A 14,479-nucleotide genomic window follows, 5' to 3' on the forward strand; every position below is an offset into this window, starting at 1 on the left:
TCATCTGCCAGTTCCTTCGGGACCCGCGGATGGATCTCATCGGGTCCCATGGACTTGTGCACCTTGAGGTTCCTTAGCTGGTCTCGAGCCTGATCTTCTCCTACATGGTCGGTTCTTCATTCTCCCAGTCCCCGCCTTTGCCTTCTGTGACCTGGGCGGTGTGGCTGGAGCACTTGCCAGTGAAGACTGAAGCAAAAAAGTCGTTGAGTACCTCCGCCTTCTCCATGTCCCAGGTAACCAGGTCTCCTGTTTCATTCTGGAGAGGCCGACATTTTCCCTCATCTTCCTTTTATCCCCAACGTACCTATAGAATCTTTTCTTGTTGCCCTTGACATCCCTGGCCAGATATAATTCTATCAGGGCTTTAGCTTTCCTAACCTGATCCCTGATTAGGTCTTTGGGTAGGTGAACGAGACATGGGAAGGTGGGATACATGGAAAGAACCCAACCAGATCTGCCCCATCCACCCCATGGGTCAAGCTCAGCTGATTGCTGATTGCAATCTTGCTGATTGCTTGTTGTAGAGTGCCGTACTGTCTGCTGGCAGACAGATTGGCCTCCAAGTGAGTTGATATCCAAACACAACCCATACCAGAGCTTAAAGATGAAGTCAAGACCAATTGACTTGCGTCGACTGAAGCTGAAGAGTCAAGTCCTGGCCCAGCTTGAGGGCACAAGGCTCTGCAAGGGGCTGCCTGCTTGGCTGCCCTTAGGTGTCAGTGCTGCCTGCAGATACCGAAACACAGCGCATCAGGGCCCGGGGGCTTTCAGGGACACAAGGACACCCCCACATCTCCCTCCTTACCCCCATTTCTTAGCCCCCATTCCTCAGCTCCATGCATGCTCCCCGGCATGGCACAGGGCGTGCAACTCATGCAGGGCGCGAGCAGGGAAGGAAGGAGGCGTGGAAGGAGGCGTGCGCCGGGCACAATAGCAAGGAAGTACCTGGCCTTGTAGCAGTCATTAGCATTTCCCCTCTGCTTTGGTTCTGCCTGGCCATGGGAGAGGCGGCAGCAGCGGGAAAGTGGGGGCTGCCCCAGGGCCGTCACCTTGCCTGGGCTCCCCGGTGCCTTGCTCCTGCATGCAGGGATGGTGAACACCAGTGATTCGGGGATGTTTGGGGTAGCTGGGTGGTATATGGCATGCAAATGTATCTTTTTACTCTAGTCTTGCTACCTGCAGCCTCTTCACTGAGTTTCTGGGCAGCTCCTGTCCTCCCAGCAAGTCTTCAGAGGTATCTTTGTGGTGGTTTTTTTCTCCAGCCCACCTCGAGCTCCCTTTACTTAGCAAACACCCATGCAAACCTGGCTGCAAGGACCCGATGGGGGGAGCAGCATTGCTGGACTGATGCTGGGACCAATACATTTTTTGGGGAGAAGCGAGGAGGGAGCAAGAGCAGCCATATGGGCTCATAGCACAGACTTGCAGGCAGCCTGTGTGAGCAGGCAGTAGGTTGGGGAGCAGTCAGCCAGTGACCCGTATGGGACCCCCAGCCAAAGCAAGTCAAGTGGGTACTAAAGCAATAAATTTGCTTTCATGGGCTGGAAGGGGGTAACCAGTGGAGGGCCTGGGGCAGCATCAAGCCAAAGAGACCCACAGCAGAGATCGTGAACATGGGATGTAGGAGACCTCATTGATGTGAGCGGAAAGTCACTGGTGTCTGGGGCACCAGTGACTGGATGTCATAGAAAAGATCATAGAATCATAGAATCATTGAGGTTGGAAAAGACCTCTAAGATCATCGAGTCCAACCGTTGACCCAACACCACCATGCCCACTAAACCATGTCTCTAAGTGCCTCATCTACACGTCTTTTAAATACCTCCAGGGATGGGGACTCAACCACTTCCCTGGGCAGCCTGTTCCAATGTTTAACCACTCTTTCAGTACAGAAATTATTCCTTACATCCAATCTAAGTTTGGATTGTCACCAGTTTGCATGTCACTGGTGTCTGGGGCACCACTGACTGGATGTCACTGGTGTCTGGGGCAGCAAACTCTGCTGGAGTGAGCACGGCTGAGTTGACGGAGGAAGGAGAGACACTCAGCTCTCCATTAAACATTAATGCTCGGCCCTGACTTGCAGGCAGTGAGATAGTAAAAGCCTCGGGATTGCTGGGGATCGATCCCAGCTGCGATGCAAAACGCCAGTGCTGAGCCTTGGAGATGGAGCAAGGAGTGAGAGGGAGCCCGGGATCGCCCTGGAGCAACCCCCTGGCAGAAGGCAGAGAAATAAATAAAAGAAATAAAGTCCCAGATGAAAAAAAAAGAAGACGACATGCCCGGGCTGGGTGGGAGAGGCTACTGCTGCCAGACACAAGCCATCGGGGCAGGAGCCCAGCGCCATCCTTTTCCCACGCCCTGCTCACTCTGAGCGACGGGAACCTTCAGCTCGGAGCAAGGACATTTACTCACCTGCAAATATTGCCTTCCCTGCTTCCATGGCTGGGTTAAACCTCTAGCACAGGGGCATTAATGCGGTGCATGAATAAGCTCTTAAATGCCCCCGAGTGTTTGCTCAGCACCCACAAATCCAAGCCCCCGAAAGAGCCCATGCCCCATGGAGCTGGTGGAAGAGAAGCTGCAGGGAGGTGCTGGGGTTGGCACAGTAAATTGGGACGGAATTAATAAAGGTATCAACCTCTCCAAAATAACTAACCTGTGCACAGGACCCCTGCAAGGACACACACACTGCAAGTGGACCACACACGCATGGTGGTTCATGAGAAATTAAATTATACGCTGCCATAGCTGTGCCTCTGAGTTGTATCAGGAATGGGACATGGTGGGGTTTTGGCCAAAGCATCAGCTCCAGAAAGGGTTAATGGCACACGAGATATGTTTAGTGGGATTTGGCATTTTTTTTAACTCCAACAAACAAAGCATGTGAGAAAATCCAGTTTACAGCTGAGCCCTGGCTGCCTGCCCACTAGGGCAGGGAAAATGCAGATGGTTTTAAATATCCACGTGCCTGCGTTTCTCCCACAGCCCGTGGCTCAGGGTCCCTGGCAGGTCTCCCCCCATCGTATTCAAACCGGCCGAGGCGGCAGCAGTGCAAATTGCAGTGTAAAAGCAGCGCTGAGCCAGGAGCAAATCTACTTTCCTCAAGCCTCGTCAGCTTCCCTGGACCCGTGGAGGAGCCGGGATCCTGCGAGGCTCCACTTATTCAAAAATAGTAATTAGCTCTCAAAGTAAATATGTGTTAACAGAAACAAAGAGCTTCACCACAGTCTGGGTAAACACCTTAGAGTGAATTTAATTTCCCTTCTCCCAGCAGATGTAATCGCGCTGCTCTGCAATTATTTTCAGGTCAGGGTGGGGAATGAAGCCACCGCGGCGGCTTTGTGGAGCAGCTGCTCCTCGGCGGCGCCGGGGCAGCTGGAGGTACCCGCCACTTCACTGACATTTAGGTGCCTGAGGCTGAAATGAGCTTCCTTTTGACGAACCAGATGTGTAACGCAGCCGGCAATCAGCTAAACCAGCAGCTAACCGTAGCACGACGTTAAACCGCCCTAAACTCCAGCCTATTTCTTAATCCTTAGAGTCCCCAGTCTAGACAGGACATGAAGGACTAATAGGAAAACCAAGCAACAGAAAATTTACACTCTCCTGTCGAGCTGCAAACAGAAGGAAGCATCAAAGGGTACAAATCCATTGGGCTTTTAATTTTTTGCCTTTTGGGAGTGCGGGCAGCACCCAAGCACGGTCCTGCGCTGGCGCAGAGGGTTTTCAGCCAGTTTGCATCACCACGTGCAGCCACTTTCAGGTTGCCCGTTTGCTCACTAAGAAGCAAAGTTTCTTTGCTAAACAGAAACTGAAAACCCTTCTTTTCCCTACTGTCATGGGGAGCTGGTGAAATAGGCTTTACCCAAACTGCCCCAAAAGCTAAGGAGTTTTTCCTCCACCACCGGTGGGTTAAAAGCAAACTCATGACTGGTGGCTGGGGCTCAGCTGATGCGGGGTACCCCTTCAAGCAGGAGGTAATTCAGCATGTGATGGCAGCTGTAGTAAACACCTTTGCTGGTGATGGAGCGCTTCCCCGGCCAGGATGCGAATATAACCCAGTTGGGAACAGCCGGCTTTGGGGCCGGACCCAGCAAGGCTTTCAGATCAGCATAAAGCAGTCACGCAGCCAGAAACGAGAATAACCAGAAAAATGTGCACAGTGGCTTCCCCGGCAGTTTCTGATCTCGTTCCACCACACTGCCTGTCTGCTGGGAGAGGAAGGTTTAGTTAATTAATTGCTACAATTATCATGGAGCTATTCCTGCCCATGACGGTTACCTTTTCCTCCCCTTTTTGGTGCATCCAATTACTGACTCATTCATTCTCCAAGGCAGAGGCTACAACAAGGCACAGAGAAGCTTAAAGATGAAGAGATGAAGTCTAAGAAAGAAATGTCAGAGGTCCCAAGCTCTATTTCTACCCAGGAACTGGGTTATTCTCATGTGAACTCCTCATCCTCTCCCACCCATCAATCCATGGCTTCATGGATCAACACCAAGTTGGGCGGGAGTGTTAATCTGCTTGAGGGTAGGAAGGCTCTGCAGAGGGACCTGGACAGGCTGGATCGATGGGCCCAGGCCAACTGTATGAGCTTCAACAAGGCCAAGTGCCGGGTCCTGCACTTTGGCCACAACAACCCCATGCAGTGCTACAGGCTTGGGGAAGAGTGGCTGGAAAGCTGCCTGGCGGAAAAGGACCTGGGGGTGCTGGTCGACAGCCGGCTGAACATGAGCCGGCAGTGTGCCCAGGCGGCCAAGAAGGCCAATGGCATCCTGGCCTGTATCAGCAATAGTGTGGCCAGCAGGAGTAGGGAAGTGATCGTGCCCCTGTACTCGGCACTGGTGAGGCCGCACCTCGAATACTGTATTCAGTTTTGGGCCCCTCACTCCAAGAAGGACGTCGAGGTGCTGGAGCGTGTCCAGAGAAGGGCAACGAGGCTGGTGAGGGGTCTGGAGAACAAGTCTGATGAGGAGCGGCTGAGGGAACTGGGGTTGTTTAGCCTGGAGAAAAGGAGGCTGAGGGGAGACCTCATCGCTCTCTTCAACTCCCTGAAAGGAGGTTGTAGCGAGGTGGGGTCGGTCTCTTCTCCCAAGTAACAAGCGACAGGACGAGAGGAAATGGCCTCAAGTTGCGCCAGGGGAGGTTTAGATTGGATATTAGGGAAAAATTTTTTCCCCGAAAGGGTTATCAAGCACTGGACCAGGCTGCCCAGGGAAGTGGTGGAGTCCCCATCCCTGGGGGTATTGAAAAGATGTGTAGATGTGGCATGTAGGGACATGGTTGAGTGGTGGACTTGGCAGTACTAGGTTGGACTCATGATCTTAAAGGTCTTTTCCAACCTAAATGATTCTATGATTCTATAAGGAGGTGATGCAGATGGAGCAGAGCAGTTACAAATATTGCTACAACTGCTTTATTTCTCCTGCCAGCTGACCCATCAGGAAGGATGGGTGATGGGCTTATGTACACTAAGACAGACAAGACTCCCAATACCCATCACGCTGCAAAAATCCTGCAACCTCTCTGCCCAGCCTCGCGCCATGGGTCCTTCAAACAAACATTATCTACTTTGGGAAATTGATGATTTATTTACCATTACTTAGCAGGAACAGCGAAGGAAAGGTGAGCGTGGGGTCGTTGCTTCAGCGAGCACCAAAGTGAAGCACCAGCCCTGAATAATTCATGCTTCCTCTTTTCTGCAGCATCTGGACACATCTGCAGCATTCGCCGTTGCAGGCTTTTTCTCGGCTGACTCAGAAAATCACGCTTTGGCAGCTGGGTGCTGTTTCAAGTGGGTACTTTCCCTACAGCATTAACGAGCTGTGATTTTGTTACAAATAGGGATTTTTGTTTCTCTTTTGCTGATGTCACTCCGTGATCCTGCAGGGAATAGCGCTCGGATGTCTGTAGCCTGACAAGCCCTATGTGCCCTTTGGGACAGATGTACTTGCAAGTGGGAGATTGTTTTTCCTTTTGCTGCCCAGATTTGTATTTCACTGAAGTCCAGTATCGATCCCGCTGCCGCTGGGCTGGAAGCTCATTTTACTAAATGGGAAGAAAAACAGTTCCCCCAGCTGAAAGCACACAAAATGGAAAATCCTGCAACAAAACAGCTCTTAAAAAGGGGCCTGAATGGTTTCGCCGAACCTCAAGGACTGCGCTGCTGACATCAGAACAGGATGTAATTTATTTAGCCTGACCTTTCTCTGCAAGACCATGCTGGCAGCATTATCTAGGATCCCTTCTACCACTTGCACACCCATTGCCAAGGTGACGTCCTGTTTCATGCGTCAGTCGGCGAAGATCGCATCCACGCTGCTGTGATGCTTTGTTTGCTGTCCTGCCTGACAAGCTCTTGGCAGGGTTTCAGCTCCCACGGACGGCAGCTGCTCCACGAGGGACCAAAACAGATTCAAGCTGGACGTTATTATGGGGAGTTTCATGCAGACAGAGCACGGGACTGGGGTCCCCTGGATGAGACTGGACCACGGATGAGATAAAACAAAGATGCCCAGAGGTGCTACCAGGTGTAATGGGACCAGCAGGTGACTGCAGCACTGCACCCCATGCTCACCCCTTATCCCATCTCACTCGGGATTTACGTGAGCCCTCACGGTGCTCGGGAAGCGGAGGCAGCTCACCAGTGCTCACTGCAGGGGCTTGTCAAAGCGCAACTGAGTTTGGATGGTGGAGCACGACAGGTGGAACAGGTCCTGCTGCTGTGCAGAACCACCCGGTGTTTTCCTCTCCCCTCCCAGAGCTTTCCCAGAGGGTCCCAGAAGGAGACAGAGATGCAGGTGGAGAGGACGCGCCTGTCCTTCACACGAGAGCTTGTCAGCAGTGGAGACAACCACAGTGGAGAGGAACATGGTCCCAGCAAAGCTTCTCCCCCACCCCACCAAGGGATTGAAACCTCTGAATGAGGGGGATTTTCACTGCTGGTTCCCACGACTCTCAAATGAACTTCAGTGATGGATGAGAACAAAGGCTGCAGCTAAAAAAGTCCCCACACCCCACCAACTTCTTATAAGAGACTCAAAGGTCTACAGTTATGGGAGAAAAATGAATTAGGTGGCTCACAGGGGTGAAGCCTGCTCTGCTTCAGATGTCAAAGGTAGGAAAGCCTCATGGAAGTTTCCCACATGTCCATCCGTTTTCCACTCCAGCCCTCCCAGCCTTGTGGTGGGCTGCACCCCCCTCCCACAGGTCTGATCTGAAAGAGGAAATGGGCCCCGTTGGGAGGACAGGACAGGAGATGATTCTTGGCCACGGACATGGCTCTGACGGTACCTGTGTTCTCCTCGGACTGGTTGAAGCCACAGATCTGGCAGATGCTGCGAACCCACTTGTTCATGTCGTCCTCGGTCTCAGCCACCAGGTAGAAGGTCCTGTCGCTGGTCTTGATGTCAAAGATGTAGCTGTCTTGCAGCTCCTTCTTGTTGAAGGTCAGGCCCGCGTCCACTTGCTCACAGAAATTGAGGTTGATCACACGCAAAGGTTTCTTGGAATGGTCATTTTTGTAGTACTCCAGGACGTCGGGGTCGCCACTCATCCGACCGCTGCGCAGGATGAACCAGCGTTTCTTCCATGCCTGAAACCAAGAAGAGAGGAAGCATGAACACCATCGCTCAGGTTGTGAGGGCCAAGAAACCACTGCCCAGGCACAGGGTGACACAGATGGACGCGACACCCCTCCACTCCGGGATGCTCTGGGATGCTGCTCAGGACATCCCTGCAAGAGGTGCACTGACTCAGCTCAGTTCATCAGTTCAATACTCAAATCCCACTGGTTATCCAGGAGAATTAAATATCGAAATATCATTCTAGCTTAAGATGACCCCAAGAAGCGCTAGTCTTGAGGCTTAGAGCATCCTTGCTCCTACCCTACAGCCCAGCCACACTCCCAGGACCCAAATACCCTTCGTTCCTTGATGTGAGATAATCTGTGGGGCGGCATTACCAGCAATCGCAGTGCCGAAATGCCTTCCAGCAGCTCGGAGGAGCTCAGGTGCTTTGGACACAGTGCCTTGGGTATCCTGCCCTTCAGAGAAACCCCTGAGAGCATCACAGCGCGCGTCTGCAGATATTGACCACGCCAATCCCATCTCTGTTTAAATGCCAGGATAGAAAGGCTAATAAAACCAACAGGGAACTGGTTTGGTTTTTTAAATATCAGGAATAATGCCAGGGAGACCCATGGAGAATCCAAGCTTCATTTGTTTTTCAGCATCTTGTTCTCCCCGGTACATAGGAAACTCCTTAGCAAAGGAAAAGGTTATCATCGATTCTTCCGAGCACTGCCGACAGCGGCCCCCGGCCAAACCACCCAGGGAATGGACTCAGGGGGTTACGGCGTTTGCATCAAACTGGCAAAATAAATGTCAGCCATCAGCCCTGGCACTGAGAGCTGCAGCCCCTCTGCCCTCCCCACGTCAAATGCAGCTGGGAGCCCACAGGAGGGGGAATAGCCACAACAATAACATGCTAAATGCTACGCCTTATATTACACAGAGAATCGTGCAGGTGTAACTCCCATCCCGTGGGCTAGAGGGGTTTTTTTGGGGGGGTGGGCTCTGCACGAGCATCCTGGCGCTTGCGGGAGGGATGCAGGGGGTGAGGGACCACCTTGAGCTGCTCCCCATCGCAGAGCAATGCTGCCTTGCAGAGGGCTCAGCTCCCATGGCGTATGGAAAGGAAGGGCTGCGTCTAAGAGTAGGCCTTAAAACATCTGAGTTTGTTCAGGCTCCCTCTGAAGGCAGTGAAGGTTTGAGAGGTGCACGAACAACGCGGGCTGGATATGGCCCACGCGGATGAGCGGGGTGATGTGGAGTATGGCCAGCGCTCTTGCATTACCTGATGCAGACCTCGGTTTGCACCAAGGGATGCCAAGGGAGGGGATGCAATTCCCACCATCCTGCCCCGACCGTGGACATTTGCTTGTTTTATGAGCTTTGCCTTAATTATTTTTTTTTAAAAAATCACCAGTTTTTGGGTTCATGTGATTGTGAGAGGTTGGGTCATGAGGAAGCACATGACGTCCCTAAGAGGGAAGAACCAACAGCCACGAACATCTTTAGTAACCCAAGAGAGGCAGCAAGGCGAGCGTTGTGCTGGGACCTCCGTGATGCTCCCTGGGAGGTGACTACAGCGTCGCATGTTGGCGATTGGGCATGTGCTAGATCTTAGCCACCCAATTGCACCAGGATCCCACAATTTTGGAGAATTTGGTGGCTGAGATAAGGATAAGAAACCCCTGTAATATTTTCTTTGAATGGTCTGATTTGCACCGTACTTCTCAAAGGCTTAAAAATAGCTTTTGTTGGTGTCTTTGAGATTTGTAACCAAATTAGTTTTGCACTGATTCTCAAACTGGTTCCTGGTGCCAGGAAAGCAACTTCAATGCAATCTTCCAAATGCAGCAGTGCTTCTTTCTATTAACACCGAGCCATTTCTTTGCAGCCACTTGGCAGGACAAAGACATGGGCACACATCAATGAGGGGGTGTGAAAGAAGATCAAGTTGTGCAACCACATGAACCACCACCTGAATGAAGAAACATCCAACACCAGTTCTTGTTACTTGGCTGGTTGCTTTCCAACCGTTCAGAGTCAAGCCTTGCAGCATCCCTTCACAGCTGAGAAGTTGCATTAAAAAACCCACAAAGTACAGAAACTAGACTACAGAATTCAGAGGTTTCATGGAAAAAACAGGAGGAAATGCTGCAAGCAATGCCAACGATGCTACCACGGCTTCCCTTTTTATCGCCAATGTGAGAGCCACAACTTCTCTAGTTCTCTTTGGTCTGTCTGGTAGCGATGGGAAGCCCCATGCAGTCAATATTTGGCAGAGAAAACAGTATAACACACACAGTCTGGTGGTAGTGGGTAAGTCCTAACACAAGCTGGTTGCAGAAGAACTGCTCTTGGCAGGACAAAATTTCTTGGGAAGTTTCAGGAGTTGGAGTATCACTGGAGGGTGGGACCCTTGGACAGAGCAATAGCCCCACCAACCTGGGATGACCACCCTGTCCACCTCTGCCTGGTGCCCTCATGACGATAAAGAGTCACCAGTATTATTCTAAAACAGCTTCTGACCCAGGAAAACAGGTCACGGCAGCAGCTGCTGGACTTGCCTGTCCTAGACAGGTGGCCGCAGGCAGCAGAGCTGGATGCATCTCCCACTGCACGTCCCTGCAGCAGAACCAGCCATTTCTGCCTCCTAAGATCAGCTTCTGAGCCAGAGGAATAAGCATTGACTATTAGGAGAGAATGGAAGGAAATAAAGAAACAGCCAGGTACCTTCTTATTTTTGTGGAGATTTTCCCCCTTTCTTTGAATTTTTGAGCACTGAGCTCAGCAAGCGTATTTTAGTTCTTCCCCGTGGATTTGCTGTGTCTCCATTAGGAAAAGCACTCACCTTGTGTCTGCCAGGCTAGGGCTGTGCGTGGAGCATCTCGTGGCACTAATGGAGCTTCAACATATAGCAATACGTGGCAAAGGATACGCAGCCTTGCAGCATATGGCTCATCCCCCTGGGACACCTATTTCCCCATTCAAAGCTATCAATATCATCCAAATCTTCCATGTTTAGGCTTCCCTAGAATATCACCTTCCTGCAAAGGGTGATTTAAGGGTCTACTGACCACCAGCTGCGACAGCAGTAAGGATGCATAGGATCCATATGTGCATGGCAATCGCAGCCCACGCCAACCAGAGGAGGATGCAACGCCACGTGAACCTCCATGCTCCGCTGCCACATTTCCAAGACCTTCTTCTCCCACCATGGGGCTGTGATGGCCAACACGCATCTCCTCCTCCACCTGCATTTCCCTTCTCTCCTTATTTCTATTTCTTCCTGGCTCCTTTGAAGCCCCTGTTGCTGTCAGCCCACTCCTGCCAAAATACTGTGCCTCACCGCCCCATGGTGTGAGCCAAGGGCTGTGTTTGTTTAACAGCTTTACAACGTAGAGAGGCCAACAGCTTAACAGCCATAAAATGGTGCATTTGCGGCACAAATTTCCAGCTGTGTGGTCCTTTGCCTGCATCAGGTTGCTTCACAGTTAAATTACAGCTGCTAAAGGCCCTTAATATCATTGAGAAATATTTTGACTCTTGGCAAGTACTTCTTTTAAAGACTTCTGTTAAAAAAAATGCCCAGTGCAATGTAAATCCGCCCAGGCGCCAAGAACCGTGACTGCTGCTTGATTGCTTTCCACCTCAACAGTGCCGTGGCAAGTTAAAGGTTACAAAACTGACCCCTTTCCAGCTGGATGCTACCCGGAATTGGTTGTTTTATGGGTTGGAGAGTTGGCTTGGCAGAGACGAGGTGGTGCTGCTGGGTTCACAGGCTGAGTGCACTTAGCAGGGATGCTCTGGGGGGCTCAGGTTGCGGTTGGGACCCTTCCTGTCCCCTCTGCTGGGTGAGGAACCAGGAGAACCCAACCGGAGAGGTGGCTGCTCTTGAGCAACTGGGATACAGTCATGGGAGATCTTCTGACCACACCATGAGTGAGGTCCCTCACGTTCCCTGCGGCTGTCCTCATGGCGAAATACTGTGACAGAGCTGGTGGCATCAGTGGAGAGGGCTCAGACTGTCCCTTGTTGGAGAATCTGGGGACTCCAAGTGCGTAATAACCCAAGTTCAATTTAGGACGGGTCAGACAGAAGCTTTATTAACTATGATCATAACGAGAGCACATTCAGACAGCGCGTCCCCCTCTGCTCCTCTGTTCTATGCCAAGTGATTGCAGAGCCCCAGCCTATATACTGCTTCAGAAAAATAGAAAAAGGTGAGGAAAACAGTAAATTCAATGTTAGCAAAGCCCCGTATCCATCCCTGGGAGGGAGCTTGCTAATTGCCACAATCCTAAGAAGGAATCAAACGGTAAGTAACGTGGCAATATGGAGACATGGCTCTTGGTGGAGCCTATAGGAGTGGCCCACACAGTATTATCTTAGCTCAGAAGTGGGGATTTGGAAACAGTCAGAGACTGTTAGCTTTTAGTTGAAAGGAATGTTCTTTTAATTAGGATAAACATTTGAGCCAGACCTCTCAAATCTTAAATATTAATAATTTTACCACCACACACTTATAGCATATATAGGGATAGGAGAAGAGGAGAGGAGAGGAGAGGAGAGGAGAGGAGAGGAGAGGAGAGGGGAGGAGGAGAAGAGAAGAGAAGAGAAGAGAAGAGAAGAGAAGAGAAGAGAAGAGAAGAGAAGAGAAGAGAAGAGAAGAGAAGAGAAGAGAAGAGAAGAGAAAAGAGAAATATTTCCCAGGAAACATCTCTGCCCTGCTCCTTCTCCCCCTGCTGCCACCTTTGTCCCTGGGAGCACAGCACACCACCAGTGTGAAATAAACCTTCCAAAATCTGATCTGACACAAATCTCAGGATCTAATCCGAGCTGGCAGGCGGGATGAGTGACCTAGCCGTGACATCAGGCAAATTTCTCACACTGGGATGAAGTCAGGGACTGAGTGATTCAAGCAGGAAACCCCACAGCGGAGCAAGTGGGCACTTGTGTCCTGGATTTGCCCAGAGTCAGAGATGCCCCGGGAGCAGGATGGCTCTTGCCATTGCCCCCGTGGCCACCAGCCACCGGCAGAGATGCCACCGTATCCATGGAAAGCCCCGAGCCTGTCCCAGCCCTATGTGCCCCCAGTTTTCACTCTGCAGTGCAGAGTGGTCTTGCATCCCACCAAGCACATTCACCCTCCAGCTCCCGGTGTATCTGGCGTGGCGGAGAGGAGATCACGCTCCAGGAGCACGTGAGAAGGACTGTGATGTCTGGAAAGGTCTCACTGCTCCTCCCGGCCACCGTGTCCCCTCGCTGTCCCTTCCTGGCTGCCACCACTTTAGCCATCCTGGCAAGATCATCCCTGGGGAAAGGGGACAGAGACGACGGGGCTGTCCAGAGAGCAAGTGCTGCTCGCATCATAGAAACACAGGATCATAGAATAGTTTGGGTTGGAAGGGACCTCTAAAGCTCATCTAGTCCAACCCCCCTGCCGTGGGCAGGGACATCTTCAACTAGATCAGGTTGCTCAGAGCCCCGTCCAGCCTGACCTGGAATGTTTCCAGGGATGGGGCATCCACCACCTCTCTGGGCAACCTGGGCCAGTGGTTCACCACCCTCAGCGTAAAACATTTCTTCCTTATAGCTAGTCCGTATATCGTCCTTGCATTTCGGGTAGCTTGGCTTGCTCAGTGGTGTTATTGTTTTTGCCATGTGCAGCAATGGTGCTGACTGTAGCTGTCGGACTGTGTTACCCCACACTGGGGCTGACCCTGTCCTGGCCACCCCATCCCCGCAGTGGACAGTCTCCTACTGTGTCCGGTGCTACCAGCACCGGGGAGTGAAGCCCCATATGAGAGGATTGTAGAATAACCTATTGGTGACCTGTATAATAATGTTGCCTTCGTCTGTGTCCCTGGAGGCTTTTTATCTCATCTGATGGACAGGAGGATGCTGGTTTTATTATTCATGCAAGAACGCCTCTCCCCTCCCAGTGTTAGTGCTAACTCAAAGGAAATGCAGCTTGGAAGAAAATTTGCAAGGAGTGAGGAAATCCCCCGTGTCTGCTCGGGTAACGGTGCTGCTGGCTGATCGCCCCCACAAAGTGCCTTGGGGCCCTACCATGGCTGTTCAACCCTGACATCCCTGAGCCCAAGAGCAAACAGGAGCACCCTGAGCTCCCTCCTGCCCTCCCAGACTCCCAGATGGTTCTCCAAGCACCTTCTCCTTGCCCATTGCCCACTCACAGCACCTTTGACGTGATGCTGGGAACAGACAGGTCCCAACCCTGGTCCTCTCACCCTTCAAAGGGATGGAGACTGATCCCTGCTAATCAGGTGTCTGCTGTGGCCGAGTTCATGGCGAGTTCATTAGCGGCATTGCTTTGGGGGAGGCTTGATTGGCAGCATTAATAATGCCGCGCTGCATCAGCGAGAGCCTGCAGGGCACAGGAAACCTTGCTGGGGTACAAGGCAACTCTCCCTCGACTCGCTGGGGGACTGGGGGAAGTAACAGCAATTGAAAAAAACCCCAACCCAGTGTGTATCTCAGGCTGTCAAAACAACCTTCCCTCCTGGGATTTTTTTCCCCCACTGTCGGAGGTTTAATTAGGCTTCAGAGCACACGCTGAATCGCTATGCGTGAAATCCACCCCAGGGCAGCGTGGCCGGTGCAAGACCTCCCGCACCGAGCCTCACTCATGGCTGGCCGAGATTGGATTTTAAGGAGGTGAGGCTCAAGCACAGACTAAAACCTATTTGCAAGATCATTTAAAACCCCATAAACTTCAAAACCAGCTCATGCCATCCGAAATTTGCTACCAGGGAAGGAAGAGGTTGGGATGGCTTGGAGCTAAAGGGACGCTGGTGTGAGCTGGAGGACCCGCTCCCCGCCACCACGCTCTGCAAATGCAACGGGCGACAAAGCAGTGACACAACGTGGAAAACATTTCTCCCTGT

The 14,479-nt window shown here is 51.8% G+C and overlaps 1 protein-coding gene across 2 annotated transcripts in view; it reads right to left on the minus strand.

Annotated features, from left to right (window-relative positions):
* Window positions 1-7,593, minus strand: part of GAB2 (GRB2 associated binding protein 2) — a 41,179-nt gene extending 33,586 nt beyond the window's left edge. For both annotated transcript variants that reach the window (XM_009286139.2, XM_019473896.1), the window contains exon 1: window positions 7,297-7,593. In XM_009286139.2, coding sequence (XP_009284414.1) covers window positions 7,297-7,558 — 262 coding nt within the window. In that variant the 5' untranslated portion in view covers window positions 7,559-7,593. The remainder of the gene's footprint in view (window positions 1-7,296) is intronic.
* Between the last annotated feature and the right edge of the window lie 6,886 nt (window positions 7,594-14,479).

This window comes from Aptenodytes forsteri, unplaced genomic scaffold (assembly GCF_000699145.1).
Source record: "Aptenodytes forsteri isolate BGI_AS27 unplaced genomic scaffold, ASM69914v1 Scaffold231, whole genome shotgun sequence".
Lineage (NCBI taxonomy): Eukaryota > Metazoa > Chordata > Aves > Sphenisciformes > Spheniscidae > Aptenodytes > Aptenodytes forsteri.